Consider the following 27,389-nt stretch of genomic DNA (forward strand, 5'->3'; position numbering starts at 1 on the left):
GAAATGAAGTATGTTGTGACATCAAACGAGGTCGGGAATCCGGTCTTGTTCATTGATTAGTCTTAAATTAATATTTTTGGGTCTCAAAATAGGCAGTAGATAAGATAGAAACCTGATTCGATGCCATTTGTATCCAACAGTCAAGCACGCTGAAGACAGCGTTGTGCTGTAAAGTCCAAAGACAGCTGAAGGAACTTAAACTTTGTAGATCAGCGAAACTGCCGTGGACAAAATGGGTTATTTAAACATTCTGAAACATTACAAATATCCTATCGTTTGGAAATTGATCTTACTTTATGAATACCGCCTCAAGTCAACCGAACAACAATTTAAACCTCACTTGGTACGTCATACGGTACTGGTATCGTATAATGTTCTTAAGATACTCAAAACACATCCCCAGATGAATAGACCTCAATTTAATGGCACATTTAGAGGGCGTTGAAAAACAACGATCGACCAATGCCAAGGTAGAACAGAGAACTGAAAACTCCGATGCAGGGTGTTATACCTCGTTTTTTAAATTTATTTTCATTTCACCTTATCTGCACTTGATCAGTTCGTTATTTGCACATGGTCTAGTTCATCACTGTACTGACATCTGTCGCTCTTCGGTCTGTGAAGCCTTTTTTTCTGTAGAGCCCTTTGTTACATCCCGCATCCATTACACTATTGCCCATGAATTTGCACTGGGTGCCACACAGGGTATATGGAATAGTATTCCGTCTGTGATGATCAAAAATTAGTGGAATCGATGCTGAAACAATTGCAAGCAGTATTGGGTCTCAAAGATAGTCATAAAAAATATGAACTAAATGTTTTTTTATTTGATTCCAATTTAATTCCAATATTGTGATGTACACAGAGCTGTATGCTCAATTTTGCGATGAAGAAAATGGCCCTTTTTCATTTATTATTAAACTAACTATTTAAATTTTCATTCATTGATATTTACTAAACTAACTATTTAAAAATTCAAACAAGTTACGGGAAAACAAAGTGTGTATTTTATTCTGATAAATTTGTTATTAAACTACGTTTATACAATTAATTTAGGTCTGCGTTTGAGCGAGTTATAAAGGAAAAACCAACGCTCGTTTAGGTGTACGCTCAATATAGCGGCAGTAGGCGTGAATGCTCAATTGTTTGGAAGCTACTGAATCATCTCAGAGGAACATCGACAAAATGCTTGATAGATTGCGGTGTAAGTTTCTCTTTTTAGCGATGAAAAATACACATACTACAGAACGTTGTACAGGTTGTTTACTCAGCTGATTAACGAATCATCGCCACCTAGTGATCCCATTCGACGAGTTTCCGCGGAACAGTACGAGCCCAGCACATAGTGCCTACGTTCTGAAAGCCTATTTTGTCAAACAACGCTCTAGAAGGTTCGTTAGTGTCCGTGACGTATGCGTAGGAATTATGTCCCATTTTGGCGAGCTTCTTGGCCATAGCTTTGGCGATAATTGTACCGTAGCCTTTGCGGCTGTGTTCGATAGGAACCTGGAGGACACCGTGCGCTCCAGTCATAAGCTGTAAACACCAGGCCAACAGCTCATTAGAGGACTCGTCGAACAGGGCAACGGATTCGTTCCACAAAATAAGGCGTTTGATAGCAAACTCTGTTCCGATGGTCATGTGGGGCCATATTTTGTTAATCGTTGGAACATGCTCGGCCGACACAGTACCCAGGCGAACTCCAGCAGGAAGTTCGATATTGATCAACAGTGCTTGTTCTTTGCTCATGTATCGTGTTTCGGTGATTGTTTTCCACTGCAGCTCTATACTATGCTTTTCCTGAACTTCACAAAACGCGGCCCAGTGCTTTGAATGGCATGCATATATTTTCCACGAGTAGTCCCAATCAACCAGTTTCAGTGCACGAATAAGAGTGTTGTTGTTATCTTCGAGGGAATAGAAGTAGAGTTTGTACCGATCCTGCGTATCCACGCGGGCAGCGTAACGATGTATCAGTATCAACTTGGGACATGTTTTTAACATCTTAATAGAATCTCACCTGTACAATAAATGTGCCAGTGTTCCGCCACGTTTCGGCGAGCGATAAAATGGCAACGTCCTTCAGCTTCCGGTCAATCTTATACCATCTGATGTAATTCTCGACAACGCTGTACGGTGTCTCATGATTAGGCCAGTCTCGTAGGTACATACGTTGAAGATCCGGCAAGTCCTCGATGGGTATGGTACTGAGTTCGTTGCTTATCATCTTCCAGATGTATGCTATCACGATGATGGCTACGATGTTACTGAGTCCTAATCTAGAAACAAAGAACCGCACTTTGTTTGGTGTGTCTTATCGTAGCACACCATGAAGCAGCAGAGATCCAAAGAGACACCAGATGTTGTAGAGAAACCCGAAAGAGAAGAACTTGTTTTGGAGACAACGTGAATTTCTCCATGGATGCACCTTACGGTTGTTCAGTTATTCCATACATTTTATGTTTTAATTGAGTTCATACGCTTTTTAATTTGACTTAACTTAACGTTCAATTGAAGGTTAGTTCAGCACCTGAGCTCCACTCTACAAACTTCCGCTCGCAATTTCTTATATAGTTCACTTGCCTAATGGGTTTGAATCCAATGCCTTTAAACATTGCATTCGATGCTTCGTTCTCAACTAGAACACTTGCGTAAGAGTTGAGCCCAATTTCTGCCAATTTCTTTGCGAACCCTTTAACCACTAGCGTACCGTAGCCCTTTCGTCGCTCGGCCACACCGAGCGTTCCTATAACACCGTTCTGCGTGAGTAGACACCAACCGAGAAGTTTTCCGTCTTCCTTGTCATCAAAAAGACCCATTGAAACGTTCCACCGGATAAGCCGTTCTAAACTAAACTCGGATCCCGTCTCTCGGTGTGGCCACAGGTCGTTGATGACTTTTGCGTGTTTCGGTTGTAGTGTACCAAACCGCAACCCTTCTGGAAGTTGGATGGTAAGCTGGAGGGCTTCCTCTTTCGGCAGAAAGTACATAATGTTGGGTCGCGCTACGAAGATCTTGACGTTGAGCTTTTTGAATGTTTCAAACAGCAGGGATTCGTACTGGCACATCACGGCAACATAGTAATAGTCCCAGTCGACCAATTCCAACGCTCGCCGAAGGGTGTCATAAGATTCCTCGAGTGTATGCATGTACAATTCAATTCGATCCTAAGACAAGCAAAATTAGACAATCCATGTTTTAAATATTTACAAAAAATATGTTGAAAACAAAATCTAAATTTGACGCACAATGATTACGAACGTTCCATTCTCACGCCAGCTTCCGTTGAGACTGTAAATTGAAAGGTCCTTTACTTTCGGATCACGTTTCGACCAGTTAATGTAGTTTTGCACAGTGTTGTACGCTAGTTCGTGCTGTGGCCAGTCACGGAGGTACAAATCACGCCACTCTTCCCAATTGCACCGAGGAATCTCCACGAGCTGATCGTTCACCATGGCTGCCGTAGACGCACTGAGAGACGAGTACAATTGGGAGTGGATTGCGTTCGATTAGATAAGGGGCCGTTCTCAGCACCGATGGCAATGTTTTTGCTTTTTTTTCGAAGACTGCAAACACATACTTTATTAAATTCATCTACAAAAATAAGCATGATAAAGGAAGCAAAATGTTCACGCGATAACTATGTGCCATTGTTCACGTTGATCCTACAGCGTTCATCAAATAGCCCACTTCGCATATTTCTGCAAAGCCCAGCTTCAAGAACAACGCCTTCGACGGTTCGTTAAGGCTAACGACACAGGCAAAGGTATTTAGTTTTTTCGCTGCCAAGTATTTTGCAAACGCTTTGAGTACAATCGTGCCATATCCCTTGCGTTTTGTCTCTACATCCAACATCTGAACTGCTCCGTTTTCACCCCGTAAGCACCACCCCACTAGCTGCCCTTGCGGGTCGTACAAGCCCATCGAGTAGTTAAGTTGCAGAAGACGTTTAATTGTAGCCTCGGAATTGGAAGATTTAAACCGCCACCGATCGTTGATAAGTGTGGCGTGCTCAGGAAATATTCTTCCAGTGGTAAATCCGTCCGGTAGCTCCACGGTAAACTGGGCCGCTTTCTTACGGTTTAAGTAGTAGAACATGTTCGGGATGTCGAGCACCTTTTGCAAGCGCAAGGTGTTATACACTTCCAACACCAACGCTCGGTAGTACGTCATGGCGACCAAATACGACTGGTTCCATTTGAACGCCAACAGTGTCCGGCGGAGCGTGTCGAGGGTTTCATCCAGAGTATAGATGAATATATATGTACCACTCTGAAAATAAAACTCAGCCAACTCTAAAAGTAGTACGACTTAGTTATGCTAATCAGCAAGTTAGCTTACCACAATGATAACGGTGCCATCTTTGCGCCAGCTTTCCGGCAGGGTGTAGAACGTCACTTCCGGTGGGTGATTCAGCTGATGAGCCCAATCGATGTAATTTTGCACAGTTTCATAGGCCACCTCGTACTGCGGCCAGTCGCGCTGATAGAGATCCCGCAAGTGTGCCCAATCGTTTGGCGCGAGAGTAATCAGCTCTTGATCGGTTGCCATCGTCATGTGTTGATGGTCCGCACTCGACTGGCGAATGTGCAAATTATTGTCGTTCACTGAGCATTATCTTATCTTTTATTCCATTGAAAAGAAAGAAAGGAAAGTATACGATTTTAACGTGGAGGATAATGTTACGAAGTGGCGATCCACGACAGCCGAGCGGTAGCGTCGGTTACAAGTATAAATTTAAAATTATTTAAATTTCTCAACTCTGATAAGAGATCACTGTTTACAGCACCAAACCATTTTACTTTGAGCAAAGTCATAAAAGGTATTCTATAATTTTTCCACAAGTGTTTTCTTTATTTATGTACATAGGATAGAGCACGATATACAAATTTCTGGTGATTAAGGAATAACATTTTTATCTATAATAAAACCTGAAGCACCTTTTGTTGACCGTAAAGAGACGTTTCCACTGCTAACACTCACAGTGCGATGTCCTCCATGTCGTCCGCCGGTGTTGTTGGAGCCGTCTGAGGCAACGTAGCCGTGGGAATCTGTGTACGAGTGGTTTGCGTTCGGAAAGGATGTTTTTTTTTTGTTAAGTCTCAATTGTACACCATCTAACGCCTAATAACATGCGACAAAACATGCTGCCGGTGTGATGGGTTGAGGGAAAATCTATATTTACTGTTACCCCTCTTTACGTAATCCTACATTGAATTGGCGTTTTGCATGCTGCCCTGCATTATTTATCCTTTTTGTTCGTTGCATATGTGAACGCTTTGGCGATTCCATTCAGTAACTAAGTAAAGGCTTATCGTGTGGCGCAATCTTCGCGTAAGTTAAAGAGTATTTTATGGTTTGATTTGTTCGTTGATCGAGCATTGTGTAGGAAAAGAGGGGAAGATAGTTTTAATAAAAGTAGTTATGAACGGAAGTAAAAATCAAAGAATATAGAATTAGTTTGCGCTCTATTATATATTCATAGCTATTGATCTACCACGGACACGCAAACCCCAAACGGGACGAAAACGACCGGGGTCAGGACAAATACTAATTAATTCTACTGGATATTGCGATAACAAACAGATAGCACCATGCAACGAGTATCTAGTAGGTTAATTCTAAGCACCGCGGAGCAAATGTTTAACAAAGCATCACACAAATATAGCCTACCATAATAATTATCGTAAACTGATAGTTTGATCTGGTACCGGTTGTTGGTCACCGGGAAAGGAACATCTAAACATCGTCTTCAGCGGATACACGTGGACACTCTACACGGGGGGTTATAGGACACAGCACAGGTGCAGGAAGGAAGCGGTTGAAATCCCGTTAAACAGGACCGTGGTCAATCTGGGAGTTATGCCAATGATGACCTGGAATGGTCTGGTAGGTGGTTGGATTGGTAGGTAGATTGGATTTGGTTTTCTATCAGTTGGAGGCATGTTGTGTCACTTTTTTCCAGTAACACAGCATTTCTTCCACGCTACTTTAGCTTTCTTTGACTCTTGTTAAGATGATGGTTGTTAGGGTAGCTACCATTACGGTTAACATCTAGCCGGGTGTTAGTTGTTGCGGTAGGCTTAGGGGTGTCCGGTCTTACTTTGAAGCAGCGAATCCGGAAGTGGTGACACATCTCCCGTACCACACCAGCCCCGTAGTGAAGGTGAGCGACCGTCACGCAGGCTGCCAGGCCGTAGAGCAGATACCTTTCCAGTTCGATGCTCAACTCCGGTAGGCCAATCGCTGGGTATGGCAAAACGGCGAGGACTGTCGTGACACACAGCAGATTCAGGAGCCCATTCCATAGGTCAGCCCTAGTATCGGACATTTGTGAAACGATGAGGCGACACTAAAAGGGAAACATAAGGCAACGTCACGTTAGTTTTCAGGATCATAGTTGTGGTAGCGTCGCTTTCGATTACGTACACAGATATTTGAAAATAGTGTGCCACACATGACGAAGTACAATCGCGGCTCCAGGTCGATAATGCCATTCCGAGAAAGCAGCACCCACAGCGTGCACAGAATGAAGAGACTACTTAGCGGCACCAGCGGCCTTATTGCTTCGGTGAACGATCGCATTTTACCCGTTTTATCACGGTAAGATCTGAAATGAAGGAGATGATTTAAATTTTAATGCCATTCAGACCAAGTGATCACAGCATTTTTAAACCTACTTGTAAATATTTTTTATTATAATTGGATGACTAGTAATGACTGCCGATACGTAAAGTGTGACCTCGAAGATATGACACGGTTTTATTCCAAGGATAGGAATCTGCCAAAACGCTGCTCCGAATATCCCCGTAATCGCTAGTGTGATCGAGACGCCCTGATAAGAGGCAATGAAAAGGAAAAGACAAAATATAATTTTTAGATGGTCGATGGCATTTAAAGTTCCATCTAAACACTCACCCACATAACGAAATCATATCCCCACGGTAGAAACATAACACCGGTGATATATTTCTCCACGTGCGGCAGGTAAAAGTTTAGAAAGACATTGAGCGTAATGAAGTACATTCGAACCGGGGGCAGATCGGCAGCCCCGAATATACTAAACACATAGATCGGTATAAGTACCGCTGAGTACGAATCGAGCCCATGATCGAAAAGCTCGCCGAGTGGTCCACTGGTTCCGGTCCTTCGGGCCTGCTTACCATCGATACCATCTGGAAGGAAAGGTGCAAGCATTAAATAAAGTCGTTGGATATACTTTTTACTCGCAAACGTTCCGGGAACTCACCCAGGGTATACGCGACGAACAGGTTGATGGCTGCCACAATCCACACCCAGTCCGGTACGGGTATGGGCGTCCGCGTGGCAGCTCGGAAATCAGGATCGTAGTATCCGATGAGGAAAAAGTTTACTACCGTCAGCAGGAATCCGGAAAAGGTCAATAGATTCGGGGCAATCCAACGGGGGCAGAATTGAACCACCTTGTTCCAGAATGGGTGCATAATATATACGCTAAGAATACTAGTGTCTACACAGTTGTACTGGTTTGGAATAGGAAGAAAGTGTAAGAACGAAATCAATAATTTAGTTAAAAGATGTGAAAATATTCAAAGTACATTTAAAAAAATCAAACCCAAAGTTTTCGAGTGAATACCACCGGGCATATGACAATGGTCAAATTTCAAATTCACCTCAAACAGTTTCTACTCCCTATACCGATCATTTAAAATTCTCCTGGAAGGTCAAACCACCTCAAAGGGTTTTAAGTAGCGTCTGACTTATTCATAACTTTTGGTCCGTTTCGTTTCAGATTGACGGAGAATCAATAAAACGTCCCGTGTTTTCTGCGGCCAACCTCGGGCACTCGTCATCACCACCAGCAGACGGTTCACAAGATAGTGCATTGTGGTTTCGATTGCGAAGTACATTTTCACTTTGTTAATCACTTCACATGTCGGCTGGGGTCGAGTGTAAACAGGGCCGGGTACGTATATTCGCGGTTCGGCCTGACGATTGATCGATCCAAAGCGCGTACGGTACAATAATGGTCACAAACCGATAGTATTGGAAGGGTATTTTTTGCTTGTTTGCTTCGCCAGCTGTAACAAGGCGCCTCCGCTATCAAAAAAGGGTAACCAGAGTGGGATGGCGGTAGGAAGAAGGGACGATGATGGGCCATAGGTCATCGATGGAAGTCACACCATGTGTTCTGATTGGTTGGAAGGACACAAGAAAAATGCCATTGTGTAGAGTTCGATGCTTCAACTGTGGACTTTAATTCCTTAATGATCGTGTGTGGTTTTCAAAAAGATGGATGGAGTGGATTTCTGTATTCTATTTCACCACAAATAGTAATTAGTATCGCGTATTAGTGTGTTTTCTTGCGCGGCATTTACATGAATGACACTTTTAATCCGCTATTATATAGTGAAAACCCTTTGAGCTTGGGGGAACACAGTGACATCCATACAATCAAATAAAATATTTTCAATCGGGTTCGGTTGCATTATATGTTTACCATCCCTGCGTACAAATAATTAAACAATATGCTTCCCAACTCCAGCGCCTACTAGCCCCCGTTGTAAGGGATAGTTTAGACGGGCCTCTAGCTAAAACGACCACAAGCCCAACATTTCCAGCGTGATCATCACTCTTCTTCCTCCACCATACAAACCTACGGGTAGCGATAAGGTCAGTCGTAACTCCTTTCCTAGCCGTTACATTTATTCCGAAATGGAAAGTGAATCGCCATCATGGTCATACAAAACCGGCATCATTGTAAAATAAGGTCGATCGCGCCAGCAAAAACACAGTTGGGCCGATTCAGAACGCGCGTTCGTAGGACGAGCGGGTGTAAACAACTGGGGTTGGACGTTTTTGTTCCGGTTTCAGATCTATCGAACCCCTCCAGCGTTTGAGTTTTGTTTTGAGTATGTTTTTTTACTTTCCTCAAAGAGGAAAGGTACGCACTTGGTTTGCAATAAAATACAGCGAAAAAAAAAAGATTTTATTGAATCATGTTTAAAGCGCCATTCAGTGATTATTGATGTATTTATTTTGCCAATCGAAGCATTTTATCGCTGGCAAGTTGGCAAGAAGTAAAGTAAAAGATAGGAATGCAACTGAGAGTTTTCCCCAACATAATATATTAGGAGGTACTTCAACAATTGCCACATTTTGTCCCTTGTTTTATAAAAAGTAAAACCATATGTAGCATATTTAATTGAAGATTTTTCTTTTAGGTAAACGAGAGTCTACTGTATTAAAAGTTTGAGAATGTAAAACCCACTCCAATCCCGTGTAAAAGTCTTAAAAATTTTATCAAATCAAGATGCAATATGGTGGACGTAGAGTTTAAAAACTTCTGGCCTACTTAATTCATTGCCACTAGGCAATAAATAACACAATCCAAAGTGTTGTAGCGTAATCCAATCGAACCAAATCGAAATATGGGAAAATTAGACTTAGCTATGGCCATTGCAACGACAAAACCCTATTCCAATGTTATCTGAACTAATTGTGTTGATACAGTTAAAGCCGCATACGACATCAAGTATAAATATCGTACGATTGGGTTCGTTCGTGGATATTCCTCCCCGGCGCGATAAGATCGTCTTATCGTGCCTGCACTCCGTAATCGTTTTCAATCATGCCCTATGAGCTAACGCGTGCACCGGCATAAAGTAGCCGGGTTGATTATGAAGTCCACTTCTACGAGATCTCGCGCACCGGAACGTCATCATGTGCCAACGGAATCTCTCTACGCGAGTGAACTGCACGTCCGCCCCAATCGCCGGCTAGGGCCACTTATCACATTCAGAGAATGAAATAAAAATACGGCTGACCATAACACCCTCGCGAAACGTTGGAGGGACGTCGTGCTGAACCGTCGCAGTAGTCGATGTACCGGAGACGGAACTTACCTTGTACTTCTCGAACCCCTTCAAGTGGGCATCGTTGAGATACTTTATCCCAATCATGTTTGTTGCTGTTGTTTTATGAACCACTAGGAAACGAACGCACACATAGACACGACACACATGCACGTGGTCGTCGAGACTCGATGCCCCTAGTGGGCAACACGAGGTTTACGGGTTTACTGGGATAACCTTCACCGTTGGGCCGATCGTACACAGCTTCCTCGCTCGAACTCGGGAAACACGCGACGAAATTCTCGTACGGTGTGCAACTCGACAGTCACTGCCAGACTAATTACCGTACCCGGCAAGTTGTAATCATGGTCGTCGGTACACGGTTCCCGCACACTGAGGCAAAAGTGGCGCGGTTCTTAATCAATCCGCTGTTCTCGTCGCGCTGGATTAAATGGCCCCGCTCGAGTAGGCTGCGAAGGTTTTAGTGAGATGCGCCACCGCGATGATGATGACGGCGATGTAGTATGTGATCCGCCGTGTGTCGACACGCGACGATGACCGTTCGTTAGTTTGCTCGCGGTTGATAAGAGCACTCGCGTTCCCGTTACCACCGAACAAACGATTGTGTTCCACACTCGAAAAGATGTTGTAGCGCAGGCTCCGCCACCACGAGTGCTACCGGATTACGTACACGCAAGCACTCTCGTACACCACAGTCTACTAAGCCGATTAGCTGCTTCGCGGTACGTCAATCGGGTCTCAATGGTGTCAACGCGCGGTATGCTTGGATCCGCGGCCCACGGTGCGAAGGTCACTGCCGGCGGATCGGGTTCGATGTGCGTTATCGCAATTCCGGGTGCAGGACCTCGGAGAGTGCGATTGCCAGCGGCTTAACGGCGATTCAATCAGGTTTAATCGAGCCCGATTTATGGGGCCCGAGGCTAGCAGATAGGTACCCGGCGATTAATCCACTACTAGTCCATGTAGCTGCTACACGTGTGAATGAGTTTGCGTAAAACAGCTGCCACGATGCGATGCAAACGTATTACACCAGTACCGAGTACAATTTATTTGGTATTTGTTTCTCGTTGTTTTCCACTATTTTAACTACCTTTCTTGTTTTTTTGACAGGCAGTTACCATACCAACTCGTTTCGCACAAGCCCAGTTCACGTAGAACCTTTGTGTGGCTTCTTGGCCAACAGAACAGCAAAGAAACCGACGGAGACACCGGATGCTTCCGTTCCACTCGGTGGTTCGCTAACGACTGGGCCCGCAAGAACGGAACCCGCCGTCGGATCGTACGACGATAAATAGCGTGATGCAGTTGGCCGCAGCCGTTACGAGTACGAGTTCGCGTTCGTCTAATGGCTTGAATGAATAATGTTGTGCCTCTCTCAAACGGCCAAATGAACCTTGGGACGCTTTGCCGTTCGTGCCGTTATGGCAGCTCGACTGATAAGAGTTGAGAGAAATTTAAAGCATTTTTTTCCTCCATCGGATGAACACAATTCCCAATGGAATCAGCATGTGCGGATAAGCGCTGTTTGTGGGGGCTGAATACGTCATTTGACTCTGCCTTGGGCACAGGGTAGATGGCCTCCTTAGTTTATGGACAATAATTAGTGCACATGACAAACGAGAACAAACGAGTTGCTAAATAAGCAGAAGACGCAATATACTCAATTATAAATTCGTGAACGATTTTTTTTATACATTGTATTTAGATTTATAAAATTTAGTTTTATTTAAAACATACGCTAACAATACGTATAATGAAGCCGATTGATGTCCCATTCCTGCGTTGACTGTATGGTAACATCTTATTCTTCTCATTCCGATGTCCGAACAACAAAATTCCGAATACCGAGAGTCCTTTCGATCTTTTCTCTTTAGAGCATCTTCGTTGTGGTCGTAGCGGTCAGTCCTTCCTGTTCCAGGCGGGCCAACATGGGTCGATAGATATCGGCCGAGAAAGGAAGCACAACGCCACGCTGCTGTATTTCGCCTGCGGAAGGGAACATGATAGAAGCAGAAACCAAGATTGTATATCAAGATATCACTGGCTAATGGAAAGCGACCGTTCTAGGCAAACAATGTCCTATGACTTATCCGGTTCGGCTCTCTACCTACCGTCGATAATCATTTTGGCTGCAATGGCCGCCGGAAATCCGACCGTTTTGGCCATCGCGGAGTGCCCCCCTTGCGAGGCCGGCTGGCCATAGACGACAAAGTTGATTCCTCGCTCCTCGCGGCGTCCATCGTTCCAGCGTATGCCAACGTCGTGCCGTAGCACGACCAAATCCCGTTCGGTTTCAGCTGAAACGCGGATGTGATGGTTAGATATTTTGCAAGTAGTGTCTTTAAGCGCTTATCTTCTTACCAAAAGCAAGCTTCTGAGAGAGGTAGTAGCTGAGTGTGTCCAATGGCGAGCCCATCTTGACGACAGGCGCATTCTCCAGCAGTCCTAGCTCCTCCAGCCCCTCGATCGTGCCAACGCGCTCCGCCAGCCGGTACTTGAGATTTTCGATAAAAATGTCCGTATCGGCTAGTCCGAGCATGTTCACGATCAGCTGCCGCCAGGTCAGTTCCGGTCCGTGGGGGTGAAGCAGCGGATGCGGATTCGGATCGATCAACCCGATCAGCTGCATCGGTTTGATCGTGTCCGAGAAGCCCTTGTACCGGATGGTGCCACGTAGCAGCGTGTTGATGTTGGTCAGTCCGTACAGTGATTGGTACTTGGTTGAGTCACGGTTAGGGAACCCTTCCAGGGCGAACCCGGGCAGGAACTCGAGTTCACGTGGTGCCGACATCAGTTCACCTCCACCGGAAATCTCTACCACTTGGCCCTTGCTAAGGTACTTGGCCGAGGATAGGGTGTTTAGCAGAACACCTCTTGGCGACCAGGAGAATTTGTAGCGCAGTGGATTATCGGAATGCTCCGGTGCCGGTAAACCACCGCAGAAGCTGACGAATGACTCCACCACTCCGCCATTCTCCTGCACATCCTGGATGCACTCGAGCGCCAGCAAATGATCGATACCCGGATCGAGTCCTACCTCGTTCATGATGGTCACCCCGGCTTCCCGTGCAGCTCCATGCAATGCATTAATCTCATCGTTGACGTAGCTTGCCGTGACCAGATGTGTTCGACCGGCAATACAGTGCTTCGCTATTACACTGTGCAGCGAATAGGGCAACAGCGACACGACCACGTCGCTTTCCTCGCACAGGTGCTGCAAGGCCGCACTTTCGTCCTGCACATTCACGTACACCGACTCGACGCCCTGGTAGCGATGGGCGAGTCGATCGGCTTCCTCCTTATACTGCGAAGCCACCTTAATGCTCACATTCGACTCCCTGTGCAGGTACTCGACCAGTGGGGCCGACACAAACCCTGCTCCTAGCACCAACACCCGTTTCTTGCCCACGTACGAGCCCTCCGTCTTATGCCGCGACCGGTTGTTGGCCTCCCGCAGCTCATTGATGTACTCGTAGGCCGGTGTTAGGCGACCGTTGCTGCAGATAATAGCACCTTCAACCGGTTGGCAGAAGCTGTGCTCTTCCAATGGTCGCGAGGCATCACTCTGCAGGATGTCCAGCGCGTACGGATACAGCAGATCACCGAAGAAGTCCGTCGATTCCCGGGGCAGCTGTGTGGGCATGTTGTCGATCGAGCAGACGAGCACTCCCGGGCCCTTGAAGCTTTTCTGGTCCTTGTTTCGATCGGCATCGTACAGACAGAACGGGGTGTCGATCGTCGTGCACTCGTTCATGAACTCGATCGAACCACCCGGATCGGCGGAGATATCGCAAATGGCCAGCATACGATGGGGAAGTGCCGGTGCACCTCGGCTCGTCGGCAACCAGGGTGTATTGGCTGGCCGGAGTAGGTTCTTCGCGTCTGGGATCGTGATCAGCTTCGGTGCTCCAACCGCCCAGTAGATTCCGTTCACAATGACCGACGCGTACGGGGCAATGTGGTTACTGAATATGGAGGTATACCGCTCCGGGTACTGATCGTACTCGACGGGATCGAATGCTCCACCCTCCCGCCGCTCCAGATGATCCGACCGGCTAACCTCACACCCGTACAGTTTGTTGGTAGAACCATGCTCGGCCACTTTGCGTAACATCTCCGGTGGGACAAACTCCACCGGAAGTTCCTGGAACACTTCCTGTGCACCCTGCGACACGTTACCCGATCCGGTAAAGATGAATGTCAGCGGACCGATCGATTTGGGCATCATACCGAGGGAAATTTCGTACCCACAATCACGGACGGCTTGGCGCGCCATGGACGAGTTGCGATAGTTATGTGCTGGTCCCACGTGCTGTCGGGAACAAAGAGACGACATGTTAGATTTTTTTTCTTCGTATGAATTAAATAACCTCCGCAAAAGACATACCATAAATGGAGTGTGGTGTCCTAGCGCGAGCAATCTCAGTCCAAGTCCGTGCAAAATGTTCACCATGCCGGCCACCCCGGCGTACTTGCCGAACGCGACCAACCGTTGCCCGTTCCGATCCATCAGCTTCTCGTAGTCGACCAGCCGGATGTTCTTCTCCAGGCAGGCATCAAGCAGCGGCATGTTGGATTCCTGCGCCTTGATCGTGTGCGAGAAGAAGCAATAGGTTTTCTGCGGAATCAACGCATCCACGGGGACCTGCTTGACGCCGAAGATAACCGAAGCCTCGCTTATGTCTTCTTGAACGGTAGCGCCAGCATTTAGATAAGCCTAGAAGAAGCGAAGACAATGATGAGCTTTGAAGAACTTTTTAGACGAAGAAAAGTATAACAAATGGCTTACACTGCTGAGAAACAACTTCAAAAATAAAAAAAAATGTTGTAGGAGAAATGTTGCCTGTAAGTCCACATCAGAAAACATGCGTAATTCAAATGTTTTCTAGGGCAAGCAAACCACAACGCCATTGCCTCTCAGCGCTATCAGCAAACGTTGTTGCATATTGTTTTCCTTGTTACAGGATCCCGTCGCAACTGGCTGACAACAATTCGGTCGACACGTGGGCGAGCACAATTAAAAAAATCCCTTTCCCGCTATAGCATCATTGTTGATATGAACAATTCATTCAAGAGTGCGACAAGACATAATCGCTAGCAGGCAGAAGAAAAGAAAAACAACGATTCAATAAGGAGGTGTGTACAGCAACGCCATTGACTGACAGACGTTCCTTATCAGTCTACGCATCGGGTTCGTTTGTTAATTTTTTGGTGCGTTCCCCTTTCCCACCAGCCCCCGAATCAAGACTTTGTGGACCTTCGACAAGCGCCATACGGATGATGCCTTATCTGGGCGGCGCGATATCGGACTTAATCAAATTGCAATAACAACGGCTTCAAACGGATAGACCGAAGTAGTGCCGATGATGCGCACATTAACTGGCAATCGTCAGTGGGCGGTCATGGTTGCTGATAAGAACAAGAAGAATGGACGAACAACGCGTTGAAATACACGAAGGGCTAGGACAACATCGTTCAAAGACACGCTCACGTGCTACGTTGTACGTAATGAGGCTGAAACGAAAGTGGATCTGCCCTACATAGGCATTTTCAAAAAGTGCATTAACTCTGGCTGGCGACATTGCACATGCACCGACTGCCATTAACACACTGACCGAGCAAGTGCACAAAACAACTGAAAAGACAGCAAAAACAGTTAAACAACCGCAAGCTTATCGAAATCCTGCTGGACACCGAATTAGTAGGACCGCTTGTGCCGCGCAAGGTAGACAAGCTCGGCCTCCGGGCAGGGACAACTCCAAAGAGGAACGGAAGAAAACAGATTCTTCTTACATACCATTATCGCGGTACCGAACAACATGTGCCCGAGATGCCTGAAGTCTCGAGCCAGGCCGATAAGAGCCCAGCACCGAATCTGCCAGAGGGCTTACGGAGTGGAAAAGTTTCGAAGTGGCTGTGGGGAGGGGCTGGGCATTAAATGAGTTGTTCAACTGGTTTTCCAGTGCTGAACTTCTTCGATCTTGTCGCGATAGGGTCGCCCTATCGCCAGTGCTCTCGACGAGCACAGGGTTTAGGCCGTGGTGTTGCTCAATCGAGAGTGATAGTGACGAGGAACAGTGGACGACGCCTCGTCACCAACTGTCCCTTTGCGTGTGGGCCGAATCCTTGGTAACAGGGCCAACGTGGAGGAGATCCGCTTATCGGGGTGCACTTGAGGCGAGATTTGCGTAGTTCACGATAGTGACACACTTACCTGCATTGGGTAGGCTCTTCGGTTGGACGGTTGCACTATCACTTTGACGCCCTGCTTGATGAGCTTTTTCACCATCGTGGGCGAAAAGGAGGCTCGTCGTTCCCATACCGATTGATCCTCGCGTCGTATGGCGATCACTTTCCCGGTCTGAAAGTAATTGAAACGACGGGTCCTTTAGTTAATGAATTCCTAGAAATTAAATGCTTTTTCACTAGTGAGTGTATTGAAAGCGACGAAACGACGCCAAAACAGCGTTGCACACACGTGTTTCGAAGGCTCGACCGTCCACTATCACCAGATCGGCAGCGGCCGAGCGGGTTTGCTTACATGTTTGCCACGGGTAAAGTGTCGCGCTGATAAGTGTTCACTACATTTTAAAATACGAAACATCTTAACGGTTCGGCGGATGAAACAAGACTGACTGGTGCTGTTACCAGTCGACCGGGGGGTAGTTCGGTTCGTTCACGGACACCAGTCGATGGTCGGCAGTATCAGACAGCGCGATAGGGCCGGGAGTAGTGACTGGTGGTGGCCAAATGATAGAGTATCGCGAATCGGATGCTTTTCTGCACTGAACTTGAGACTGCTATTGCCTATACGATCGTGGAAGCTGTTGACGATGCTCGTATTGGTGGTGTGACGCCGCCAGGATTAGCACTATGCTGATAAGAGGAATTTACGCGGAAATGCATTTTGGTATCGATGCAAGCGAACATTCTTTCACACAGTCTTACGCATAAGAAAAAGAAAGGGGATATTTGATTAATGTTTTTGGTAAGACTAAATGAGGCCCCGGCATTTAGTTTTTCGGTTATGGCTATAATAGTATTGTAATTTTATTGTATGTATCAACCATCACTGCATGATTATTTGAAACCATTATGTTCTTTTAAGAGCGTTAGCGTACAAATTTTCGAAAAGAATGCCTGTGTCACGCTTTGCATAGGTTCAGGCGCAAATGTGAACCAGTACAAAGACGATGATCTCGGCCGAGGCATCATATACCCTATTACCCGAATGATTGATTGTAGAAATGTATTTCGCTAAACTATTATCATATTTAAAATTATTCATGACTTTAGATGTGTGAAATGTCTTACGTTATTTTTTTTTATTATAATATCATTTTAGGAAAATGGAAAGTTCTCGGTCTCCCTAAACCAACATTGACTGCTTCTATCACACATGCGGTTTGTCTCGTGTCGGTATCTAATTATTCTACGAATATTTAAAGATGTCGCCCTCATTTTTTAATTTGCCATGTGATTTGTGCTCACCGTATATTCCGCAACGAACAGCCGGTTTACCAGCACAAGAACAAATGCCACGACGTCGGGCCGTAGGTGCTACCCGGCGCTGATGTCGTGCAGCTGATGCTGCCAACCAGGACCTTTCTAGCGCAAGGGCTTTGCGAGAGACCAAGCGGCTTTCGGCGTCAAAGTTCTTCAATGAGCCCTGCCCCAACCTCTGGTTCAAACGCCCGGCGGTAACGGCCAGTGGAGAAGCGGGTAGCGCCCGTCAGGTGGTTTAGTCGGTAAAAAATTCGGCATTCGGAGTCGCGCCCGGATCTTTCAAAGATTCGAACGTTAAACCAAAAAAAGCTCAAGAAAAAATGGCAGCTATATTGCGCTATTTTATAACCAGGCGATCAATACCGGATTTGGTAACATCTACATTCATTGTCCCACATATGCTTTAAACATTTATCGTTAGCAACTGCAATGCGATTCAGACGGCATTTATGGACAAATTTATGTGCGTAAGTGCTAATTTTGAGTGTGTTGTATTATCGGTAAATTTATTAAAGTATACATTTTCCAGTTTCCACGAACTCAACAAGAATGGAACAGTATTTCATCAACATTTGGAGCAAAATGGAACTTTCCGTGCTATGATCGAGCTATCAACGGGCTTCATATCCCAGTAGCTACACCGAAAGGAGAACAGAAGATGCTGTAAAACTGTAAACATTTCCATAATGTTGTTTGGCTGGCATTAGTGAATGCAGACTGACAAGTCTTGTTCCCGGATGTCGGTGCTCCAGGTCAGATGGAGGACAGTTGGGGCTATCGAATCAGTGGTTTGGATACTGCTATGAAGCACGAATTTCACCAGTTAACGAGTCTCGACCAGAGGGAATTTTAAAATATGTTTTTCCAGGAAACAGGAAATTCCCTCCGCATTACAAACTCTGGTACTTTTTAAAGTTGAGTCTACACCAGAACGGCGTATGTTCTCAACGCCTTTCTCGGGTTTAGCACAACTTTATAATTGCAGCCGGTTAAAGCGATTTCAACGCATGTTGCTCTAGAAGACAGAAACAATTTCGTTGATTTCACCGTTGATGCCTCATGATCACCGATCATGAGCACCTGCAACGAGGCATGAAAACGCATTATTCCTCTCTTCCAATTTTATTTGCCTTAGATTTTTGAAAAAAAAAAATGTTCAAAATCGACGTTGTGTTGCATCTCATTCATTCAGTCACTCATAAATCATTCATTACTCATTTCATTCATTTCATTCAATTACTGTTAATCTTACTACCTTGGCTCAATCACTACACGGTACAGAAAATCAATAACAGAATTTTTCTGTTATTCAAGCCGTTTACTAACCAACCAGAGGCTTTTTGTGATTTGTTATCGCTGCGGTATCTAGTGTCTCTACTTCCATCAGTTGTCGAAGGCATGTTGATAAACATTCGCTGCAATGGTGGTTTTCTTCCTTTAATCAAGTGCTAGTACTTCTTTTGCATATAGGGTTTCAAAGTCCATTAAAGCAAACGATACATGGGATGCTTCAACCATTTTTTTCACCGATCTTGGGATGAACCAACCTCGTCTGTCGATCCACTTCATTGGATGCGGCGCTAAGTAGTGATGGAATGTTGTGAATCAAATCCGGCCTCGGGTTCGAATCTCCGAATCCTAATCCCAATCCGTCATTCCGAACAAATTGCCAAGTCGTTTTTCTGGCGACAAAAAAAAACAAATGTTTATGAGATTCACCCACACACAACATCGTATTAAGATTTCTTCGACAATGCAAACAACATAGGGACTCCTGAGGTAATACGCACCCCTTAAGGAAAACTATTGAGTTTTGGATGAACGTCATGATGATTTTTTAAATTATGAGTTATCTACATATTTTAGATTTTTTTTATGTATGGAGTTCTGTGTACACTAAAAACTCGACCAATACTGAACCGTCGCTTCTGAAACTTTTCACACATTAAGTTTAAGGACTGCAGATGTTGTTGAAGGTTTGTTTGGTCTTTATTTTTTGATAAAATCATCTAAATTTTACAATTTAAACTCAGTTTTACTAACACAAACAAAACAAGCATGTACACAAATATCAAGGTGTATCCAACATAGTTACCCTAAGGTTTATACATTACGGGGAAATTGATGAAATATCTTCTTCTTCTTCTTCTTCTTCTTGAAGTAACGATTTCTTGGTCATGCCTGCCCGTTAAGGGCTTACGAGACTTGTTTCCCTGTTGTACGTCGATAGTCAGTCCTCTCGTACAGGGGAGGGTCCGGTCTCGGTTGGGATTCGAACCCACGCCGTCGAGGTGGTGATCCCCGGCGCTCATGGGCCGATTTTCTAACCGGCGCTACCGCTCGGCTGTCGCGGACCCCCATGATGAAATATCAAACATTTTAAATATGTCGTTATTGTGACTATTAAATTCAAACATATCTTTCAAGCAATAGTTAAAACCATAATTCTTTTCTCAATCCCTTCGTCACCGAGCAACGGCGGGGCGTCAAGCTAGTATACGATATTTTGGAAAACGCTCACAAGTATCTTCACTGCAGATTTCAAATCGTTGCGACATCTCAATAAAAAGATATTTAGTCTCAAGTACAGGAAAACGGAATGTTCAATACAAAAAAGTATGGGCTACCCGGGTAGGCCGGCTAAACGTTTAAATAGATAAAGTTTGGTTGAACAGGTGAAGGTTAAATCGAGTCCTAAACGATTCGAATCTGATTCGAATTCCAAACAAATATGATTTGAATCCGTCAAACGGGATCCAATCGTTTAGAATCCGCCAAAGGATCGAATCTTCGAGTCCTCCGAATCCCGTTTCGGCCAACTCAGTGCAGCGCGAAAGTATCACAATTTTATAATAGTGATGGGATATTTGAAATGTTTCGGAGCAGAGTGGAGCTGGGTTCCACAGCCTTCGGAACAATTCCGCAGAACTAGGTGATAAGATCCTGTATTGATGAGTTGAATAATCAAGTTGGAATAATGCTTTATCGGATTGTATTACCAAAACAAAAAAGGGGTCAAGCTTATTAGCTACTGTTCTTGTTGTGTCGAAAACGGAAAGATCCAGCCGGAAAGTTCAACTCAGTTCATGTTGTGGATGACAAACAAGTACATGTACTGTTGGACTAGTTCCTGTGGTACCGAGCTGATAAAGAGAAACTGTCTCTTTTCGACTCTCCGACGGATCTGTGTGGTGGTAAATTTCAGATACCCTTCATATTCGTTCCACAGACCCTGTAGTTCGCTATTGGGCGGAGCTGAGTGCATCATCTTTCTTCTGGGAACGGATCGTTCCAGGTAGGTGCTGAACCGCATTCGCAACACTATTCTATACCACAAACATTCGCGAGACTTTCGGACTCCACGACGGTTTCTTCGTTCTGTGAAACGGGCAACTTTCTCAATTTTGTTATCAACGCGAAACGCGAAGAAAGTGCAAAACGACTCTGTGCCGTGAAAGTATCTCACGTTCTCCTACCTGGTCGTGTGCGTACGGTGAAAGGAATAGGAAAGGTACACTTTATGTTGTTGTTAATGTTTTGTGAGCCAAAACGAGATACGGAAGAATCATCCCCCGCGGGGACGAAAGAAAAAACACGCAAACATCACTCTCTTTGCTGAATGTAAGAAGTTTGCTTCGCGTATTCCATTCGTGCGAGGTTTACTGCGCTACGGCAGCGATAAGAAAAGTAAACTTTAGTGAAACTGTGCGCTACCGTTGCAAAGGGGTTGCTACGAGTATCTTTTGCAGTGGTGTACATTCAAGCCTGCCTCTACACCCTTCGTATCGGACTGATTGACCCTGTCTAGCAGGAAGTGCGACCCCGCCATCGGGCGTGTATGTTTAATTAACACAAACGCTGAATGTCCAACTGTATCATCAACTTTAATACGGTCAGCATTCAACGGCAGTCCCTGGTCTAAAAGCGAACCACCGCCGAAGAGGACTTTGTTGTGGTGTCTAAATTTAGACACTAGCTGCCTGATCGAATACCTTGGGATTGTTTTTGTGCATCCTGATATTGTAAATATCGCTACCCGAAAAATCCATCCTGAAAACGAAGCAAAACAGAAAAAAGCATAAGCCCACGTCAGCCTTCGGAAGTAGCGAGCGTTCGCTACTAGATCTTTCGGAAAGCCAGTAACAAAGACCGCTTTTCTAATCATCCACCACGCATACAGACGTGCAAAAGGCCGTCATAATATAGCGACATCGCGGTGCCAGTAAAGTATCCGCCACTTCAGGAGACTTCCAGATTTGATCAAAACATTCGCCCGACAGTTCTTGGAGGCGAGGAGAGATTGGAATTTAAAAAAAGCTAAACAAAGCTAGATGATCAGCGTCTGAAGGTTCTAGCAAACGAATCGGCTGAGTACATAATCCTAACGGGGTACAGTCACAGACAGTGTGTACACGTTCAAAACAACGCAGTAAGCGGTTACGGTTTCACACCGCACACGGAACCACGCGACCCGCCCTGTCCCGCGAGAGACACCTAGCGACAATATTTTGTTTTCGACGCAGCACATCAACGGAGGCATTGAATTACATCAGTGTGTAATTTACTGTTTGCTGCGAGAAGGGTAGAAGCTGAACAAAAAAAAAAAAACAGCGCTACCACAAATTCCATTACTGCATCACCGGACTTCAGCAACATGGATGTAACGCTGATCGTGAAGGCGTCCAATCAGCAGTGCGAGGACCTGACCATCAAATGCGAACCCTCCTGGACCATACGCCGACTGAAGGGCCATCTGACGGAAGTGTATCCCGGCAAACCGGTAAGCAGAATGTAAATTAAATGGAAGCACTCCTTTAAAGTACCGTACTGCACCAATGATCATCATCATCGTCGTCATGTTTTCCATTTTTGTAGTTCATTCTAGGGGTATGAACGGGCATGTGAAATCAGAATCGATTTTCTGTTTGTTTCGGGCAAAACAATTCGGGCGACACCGTCAATGAGGCTGTCCAAATTGGCGACACTATTAGGGGGAACATGCATGTTTACAACCAAACTGGTTGTAAGGCGCAGATCTATGAGTCAGTTCATATTGATTCTAAGCGAGCTGGACAGAAGGACTGCACGTGACTTTTTATCGTCTGCACGTTTATTGCTACCGGTTAGACTGTTTCGCAGTAAATTAAGTTAATGTAGGATTTGCAAAACCAGCTAATTTAGTTCGTTACATTGTGGATACAATAGTTTGTATGCTACATTTCCATTTCCCGTTTTCGGTAGATGAATCTTAGTTTCACCGACCCTTCGCACTGGTTACGATTTTTTGTTTGGACACGTGGCGTTCCACAATTGCACCACTTGTTCCATTCGCTATACATCCACAACGGCAATGGCTTGATGTGGTTTTTCTTATTCAGCTGTGTACATATCTGGCATCGCATGTTCTCAATGTCTACGGCAAGACAGAGTACAGCGGATGTTGTCTTCATACATTGGTTCCGTTCTTCACAAATTGGGCCCGGATTGCATCATTCATTTACGAGACGGGGGGCCAGTACGTTATTGATTTATCAATTCTCTGTCGACCTCTACTCGAACATTCTTTGTAATTTTTTTGGGACGCGGTTTTGTATAACGTAAGAGATTTTTTTTTGCGGTGAGAGTTTTTTTTTCTTGTTTGCTACACCGTCATTGAAACAAACGAACAAGTCACGTCTTATAGATATTCGCGATCATTCCACTTCGGGCGAAAGGTTTTCAGTCAGCAAATCAGAATTATTCGAGGAAGATTTAACTTTAACCGCTCATCTCCTGTATGGCCTGCTTTCGATACATACAATATTCGATACATACGATACATATGTATGTGAGAAATCATTACCATCTGTTTACCACTGTGCCGCTACAATTGGTAAATCCCTGACAAATTCAGCGGGAGGGAATTAAAGGGGGGATGTTTTGCTCCCTCGATTTGTGCCCTGTTTGCGCTACGATAATCTACTATTCGTGCTGGTGTGTCCGAGATAGTACTAATCTTCCCATTTTTGCCATCGCCTGTGTTTGTACACAAACACCCTCCACTTTCCCTGACTCCCTCCGTCAGTCCGCATTCGACATTACAGGATCCTGATTGTGGTTTGTGTGGCTGAAAGGAGGAGGACGAAAAAAGAAAACATAGTGGAGGGTATTTAGGTAGACGATCGTCAACCTAGCTTAACGATAATGAGTCTAGCACCATCATATGTGCGATGGAGTACGAAGAGAAGGGTCGTTTGGGAACGAATTAAATCCTCGTTTTGGTGGAAACCCCTTGTTTTCTCGTTCCCAATGAAACATCTTGAGTTGTCTCGTATTCATGGACTCTTCTCCTTTTATATGGAATTCGGGGAGGACCTATTTAAAACTGTCCTCATTCGTCAGATTTAGTTCATCAAATCATGTCAGCTATATAGCTCATAGAAAGAGATCAAAATAAACAGCTTCCTAAAAGCATACCTAAATCTGACGTCATACCGGTCTATTGGCCCAACTCGAACATATGTTCCTTGGATTCAAGGTCCACCCCGTTCGTGGGTACGTTCCTAGGCCGCTTTCGCGCACAACAAAGTCTGGAAATCTGTTTCTACATTTTTTTTACACAATCTTGTTGGATTTCAAATAAAATGAGGGAGAAAACCAAAATTAAACAGACTTGTACCACGTCAGGCATCTCGAGTCTATATCTGTGTGTGTGAGTGCTATGGAATATGTACTGAATACGTGTCCCTGCCGAAGCTGAAGTAGCAAATGATAAGGGCTCGTATGGCTGTAGCAAGCAGTAGAGTCTTTACTGCTTTCCTGACTTTGCAACACATTGGTATAAAAAAGGTGATAACAACGGTTTTGTATTTGTTAAGCAAAATAAACCCCATTTCACCCATCCAAAACTGTGACTTGCTGTTAGTCTTTTAGCGGCAGTCAGTTCGTTTTGATTTAGGACAAAAATCCATTCTAGGAGCGTCCGTTGCGAGTATCTTTCTTCTAGCATTGTGCGGTGTGAGTGTTTTTTCATTCTTCACGTTACGTTTAATCCTAGCAATCTGTGCCAACATTGACCACGGTCAATGAACAGCATAGCCTACCCCGTTTAGACAAATTTCTAATAGCGACCTTTCGTTCTCTCTCTTCCAACCCGACAGAGTTCCGATGAGCAGAAACTTATTTACTCCGGTCAGCTGCTCAGCGACAGCGTGGTCCTGAAGGACGTTCTCCGACAGTACGATGGCCAGCAGGCGCACACAGTACATCTAGTTTTCACGCCAAAGAACAGCTACTACGGAAACGGCGGTAGCAGCAGCAGTGCCAGCAAATCGAACAGAAACACAAACGGAGGCAACAAAATGGCATCCGCCAATAGCACTAGCACATCCGGTGCCAGTAGTTCGCGTGCGGCAAGTTCTAACTCGCCGGGCAGTTCGAATAATAATGAAACGACATCCAACGACAGTGTGACCGGTGGTGGTAGTTCACGAGAGCACGAGGGAACGTCGATGGTGGACGGTGTCGGTAGCGATGGGTTACGGCATCGCACAGTTTTGCAAACCAGACCTGGACTGCGCACGTTACCGGGACCACCGCCATTCATGGAGCAGACAGTCGCGATGCAAAATTTAATGCAACAGACCTACATGCAGTACCTTAACCAATACATTAATATGTAAGTGGGATCTATTGTGTTTTGCTTCTAATTTCCAACGAATTATTCAAATGAAATGCGCACGCATCTCCGTGATGTTTTATCGTAAATTTTAAATCCTCATACTTATGATCTTTGGAGGTTTAGCATGTTTGTTGTTGTTTGAGAAGACAATTACCGACACGAATTTAAATTCTATGTTTTTTACTGTTAATAGGATTAATGAACAGGGTGGTATCAATGCTCTGTACTCTGCTACGGGAGTGCCACCAGCTTCAGGAACGGCCGCTGCTGTGAATCCCCTTACCGGTTCGCCGGTGTTCCCATCCGTTCCATTCGTTCCAGTGCAGCCATCGGCAGGCACGGCCGGATCTTACCCCAACTTTGCCTACTACCCTTGCATGACACCACCATCATCGCACGTTGGTGGACTACCTACGGCCACCAGCATTCCAACACCGATCGTACCGGCAGCAGTCAGTTCGGGATCTGCTCAACCAGGCACCACCACTCCTGGCTTCCTACCATCTCCTGCCATTCCATCCACGAGTACCAGCACCAGCCAACAGACACCTACGTCGCTGCTTTCTAGCGGTGGAGTAACGGCTCCGAGCGCATCGTCCGATGCGTCTTCTTCCACGGCGGCAACTACGGCACAAGCAGCAGGAACAGACACAACAGCAGCGGTCGCACCCGCACAAGTGGCGGCACCCCAGGACGAAGCTGCCGCCGCTGTGGCTAACGCAGCTCCGGGCCGGGCTCGTCGGTTTCCGAACATTGTGGTGGAGGAGCAGGAGAATAACGATTGGCTGGATGTGTTCTTCAGCATGTGCCGCGTGGGTATACTGATGACGGTCATTTACCTCTACTCGTCCCCGATGCGATGCCTGACGGTGCTCTTCATTGGTGTAATGTTGTATCTGTAAGTGAGGCGATGAAGAAAATCAATCTCAGGGTTGTAGCGAAATACTTATCTTTACGTTTGATCTTTATTTTTAGGAAAAAACATCTTGATCGCGTCTATCAGGCGATTGACAGGCGCTTCACGCGTTTGCCAGCGGCGCAGGAGGGAAATGCAGCCCAACCGGCGGCCGCACAGCCAAACAATAACCTTGTACCTGAACAGCAAGGTCCTCCAGTGCGCGATGGCGGAGCTACTGTAAATGACCAACCGGTTACTACAGGAGGAGCATTATCTGCAGCCTCCGAAGCCGCTGCGCGAACCGATGGCGCGGTAGCAGAAGGTGAGACTGTTGGAACGCCTTCCACTTCCCAAAGCCCCGCTCCCGTTCCTCGCCCACGAACTGGTCCAGCTAGCGGTACGGCAGAACCGAACACCGCGGTTCCCGCTAATAACAACGAAACGGAACAACTTCTCGAGCGCCCGTCGACAGCTGCGACTCAAAGCGACTCGCCGTCCGCCGAGCAACCGGCGGCCGAAGGACAACGCATGACGTTCAACGACATGACGTCTTTCCTCGGAACGCTCGTGATAACGTTTTTCACCTCCATTATTCCGGACACTCCGGCAGCGTAAACGTTCTTTGCGAGGTCTCTGCTTCGCATGCACATTTGACTGGTTGATTGTTCTTAATGCGTTAGCCGGCATTATAAAATACTATAAAATAAGGAAACCTGTGTATAGGTAGATCTATCCCAGGGCTGTGGGCATACCGTGGACTTCTTCAATAAGTCGTGGAAGTCGGAAAACCGACGGTAGAATGCAACATTTCATGGCGGAAATTAAGCCAGCCTTGTTTTGCGTTTGTGTTACGATTTTAAATTGTTTTTCCCTCCCTTATACTGAATATCTGCAAAATTATGTAAATCTGTTAATAGCCACTTGTCATATAATTTAAGAGATACAACCAGATAGCGGGAGGTCGTGAAACAGATCACGGAAACTTACGGACCCCGGCGGTCGCCGCTTCTACGGGGTGCAATCCGGAGGTTTCACCATCCTTCTCTGTCCGCAAGGTGCTGTAAGATTTGTTTATTGTTTTTTTTTATATATATTTTTAACATACCAATATAACAGGCCACTCTTACCGCTGGAAGGGATGATAGTTGGCATAAGTGTTAGAAAAGAAAAGTAATAAATATAAAAAAACAGTTTGTTAAAATTACGAATTTGCACGAGCAAATTACTGCGTTTGTGGAATTAGGTAACGGTGAGCGTGGAGAAGTAGAAGTGGCTGGTAGATATGCGCGTTTAAACGTTTTGGCTTTAAGCAGAACTGTAGATTGCTCAGTAGAAGCATCAGATAAAGTGCAAAAAAATATATGAAATAAATTTGAAAAGTAACAAAACGAAAGTCAACCTTTTAATGGTTCCAGCGTCTGTTTGTTGATCAATTGAATAGTTGGTTGATGTATTTTAGAACACTACAATA

At 45.4% G+C, this 27,389-nt stretch overlaps 6 protein-coding genes across 6 annotated transcripts; 1 reads left to right on the plus strand and 5 right to left on the minus strand.

Moving 5' to 3' along the window:
- Window positions 1-1,293: 1,293 nt before the first annotated feature.
- Window positions 1,294-2,004, minus strand: LOC131264080 (uncharacterized). Its single transcript, XM_058266368.1, has one exon. The coding sequence runs from the start codon at window positions 2,002-2,004 to the stop codon at window positions 1,294-1,296; it is 711 nt and encodes a 236-aa protein (XP_058122351.1).
- Window positions 2,005-2,507: 503 nt separating this feature from the next.
- On the minus strand, window positions 2,508-3,455 carry LOC131262828 (uncharacterized). The gene is made up of 2 exons (XM_058264909.1): window positions 3,249-3,455; window positions 2,508-3,167 (listed from the first exon to the last, which is right to left on the minus strand). Exons 1-2 carry the CDS (start codon window positions 3,453-3,455, stop codon window positions 2,508-2,510), a joined length of 867 nt encoding a protein of 288 aa, XP_058120892.1.
- A 199-nt stretch (window positions 3,456-3,654) lies between these two features.
- Window positions 3,655-4,551, minus strand: LOC131264081 (uncharacterized). Its single transcript, XM_058266369.1, has 2 exons — window positions 4,342-4,551; window positions 3,655-4,272 (listed from the first exon to the last, which is right to left on the minus strand). The coding sequence occupies exons 1-2, from the start codon at window positions 4,549-4,551 to the stop codon at window positions 3,655-3,657; spliced, it is 828 nt and encodes a 275-aa protein (XP_058122352.1).
- Window positions 4,552-4,869: 318 nt separating this feature from the next.
- LOC131262821 (ethanolaminephosphotransferase 1) lies at window positions 4,870-9,941 on the minus strand. Its single transcript, XM_058264902.1, has 7 exons — window positions 9,885-9,941; window positions 7,250-7,502; window positions 6,919-7,175; window positions 6,681-6,835; window positions 6,430-6,610; window positions 6,104-6,352; window positions 4,870-5,328 (listed from the first exon to the last, which is right to left on the minus strand). The coding sequence occupies exons 1-7, from the start codon at window positions 9,939-9,941 to the stop codon at window positions 5,293-5,295; spliced, it is 1,188 nt and encodes a 395-aa protein (XP_058120885.1). The 3' UTR covers window positions 4,870-5,292.
- Window positions 9,942-11,568: 1,627 nt separating this feature from the next.
- Window positions 11,569-16,458, minus strand: LOC131262813 (alpha-aminoadipic semialdehyde synthase, mitochondrial). The gene is made up of 6 exons (XM_058264892.1): window positions 16,396-16,458; window positions 16,069-16,215; window positions 14,242-14,571; window positions 12,216-14,166; window positions 11,966-12,151; window positions 11,569-11,840 (listed from the first exon to the last, which is right to left on the minus strand). Exons 1-6 carry the CDS (start codon window positions 16,456-16,458, stop codon window positions 11,725-11,727), a joined length of 2,793 nt encoding a protein of 930 aa, XP_058120875.1. The 3' UTR covers window positions 11,569-11,724.
- A 4,319-nt stretch (window positions 16,459-20,777) lies between these two features.
- On the plus strand, window positions 20,778-27,147 carry LOC131262816 (homocysteine-responsive endoplasmic reticulum-resident ubiquitin-like domain member 2 protein). The gene is made up of 4 exons (XM_058264895.1): window positions 20,778-22,140; window positions 24,500-25,017; window positions 25,214-25,918; window positions 25,996-27,147. The coding sequence occupies exons 1-4, from the start codon at window positions 22,015-22,017 to the stop codon at window positions 26,531-26,533; spliced, it is 1,887 nt and encodes a 628-aa protein (XP_058120878.1). The 5' UTR covers window positions 20,778-22,014; the 3' UTR covers window positions 26,534-27,147.
- Window positions 27,148-27,389: the final 242 nt, after the last annotated feature.

This window comes from Anopheles coustani, chromosome 2 (genome assembly GCF_943734705.1).
Source record: "Anopheles coustani chromosome 2, idAnoCousDA_361_x.2, whole genome shotgun sequence".
NCBI classification, from domain to species: domain Eukaryota; kingdom Metazoa; phylum Arthropoda; class Insecta; order Diptera; family Culicidae; genus Anopheles; species Anopheles coustani.

Coding starts and splice junctions, on each gene's coding strand:
- LOC131264080 (XM_058266368.1), bottom strand. CDS start 2,004: ATGTTAAAAACATGTCCCAAGTTGATACTGATACATCGTTACGCTGCC.
- LOC131262813 (XM_058264892.1), bottom strand. CDS start 16,458: ATGTTTCGTATTTTAAAATGTAGTGAACACTTATCAGCGCGACACTTT. Junction 14,572..16,068: donor GAAGAGCCTACCCAATGCAG/GTAAGTGTGTCA, acceptor CGCTTCTTCTAG/GCTTATCTAAATGCTGGCGC. Junction 12,152..12,215: donor CTCTCAGAAGCTTGCTTTTG/GTAAGAAGATAA, acceptor TCCGCGTTTCAG/CTGAAACCGAACGGGATTTG.
- LOC131262828 (XM_058264909.1), bottom strand. CDS start 3,455: ATGGTGAACGATCAGCTCGTGGAGATTCCTCGGTGCAATTGGGAAGAG. Junction 3,168..3,248: donor ATGGAACGTTCGTAATCATT/GTGCGTCAAATT, acceptor TGCTTGTCTTAG/GATCGAATTGAATTGTACAT.
- LOC131262821 (XM_058264902.1), bottom strand. CDS start 9,941: ATGATTGGGATAAAGTATCTCAACGATGCCCACTTGAAGGGGTTCGAG. Junction 6,353..6,429: donor CACTATTTTCAAATATCTGT/GTACGTAATCGA, acceptor TTTCCCTTTTAG/TGTCGCCTCATCGTTTCACA. Junction 5,329..6,103: donor TCCGGATTCGCTGCTTCAAA/GTAAGACCGGAC, acceptor ACTTACGCGAAG/ATTGCGCCACACGATAAGCC.
- LOC131262816 (XM_058264895.1), top strand. CDS start 22,015: ATGGATGTAACGCTGATCGTGAAGGCGTCCAATCAGCAGTGCGAGGAC. Junction 22,141..24,499: donor AAGTGTATCCCGGCAAACCG/GTAAGCAGAATG, acceptor CCAACCCGACAG/AGTTCCGATGAGCAGAAACT. Junction 25,919..25,995: donor ATTGGTGTAATGTTGTATCT/GTAAGTGAGGCG, acceptor CTTTATTTTTAG/GAAAAAACATCTTGATCGCG.
- LOC131264081 (XM_058266369.1), bottom strand. CDS start 4,551: ATGGCAACCGATCAAGAGCTGATTACTCTCGCGCCAAACGATTGGGCA. Junction 4,273..4,341: donor ATGGCACCGTTATCATTGTG/GTAAGCTAACTT, acceptor TTTTATTTTCAG/AGTGGTACATATATATTCAT.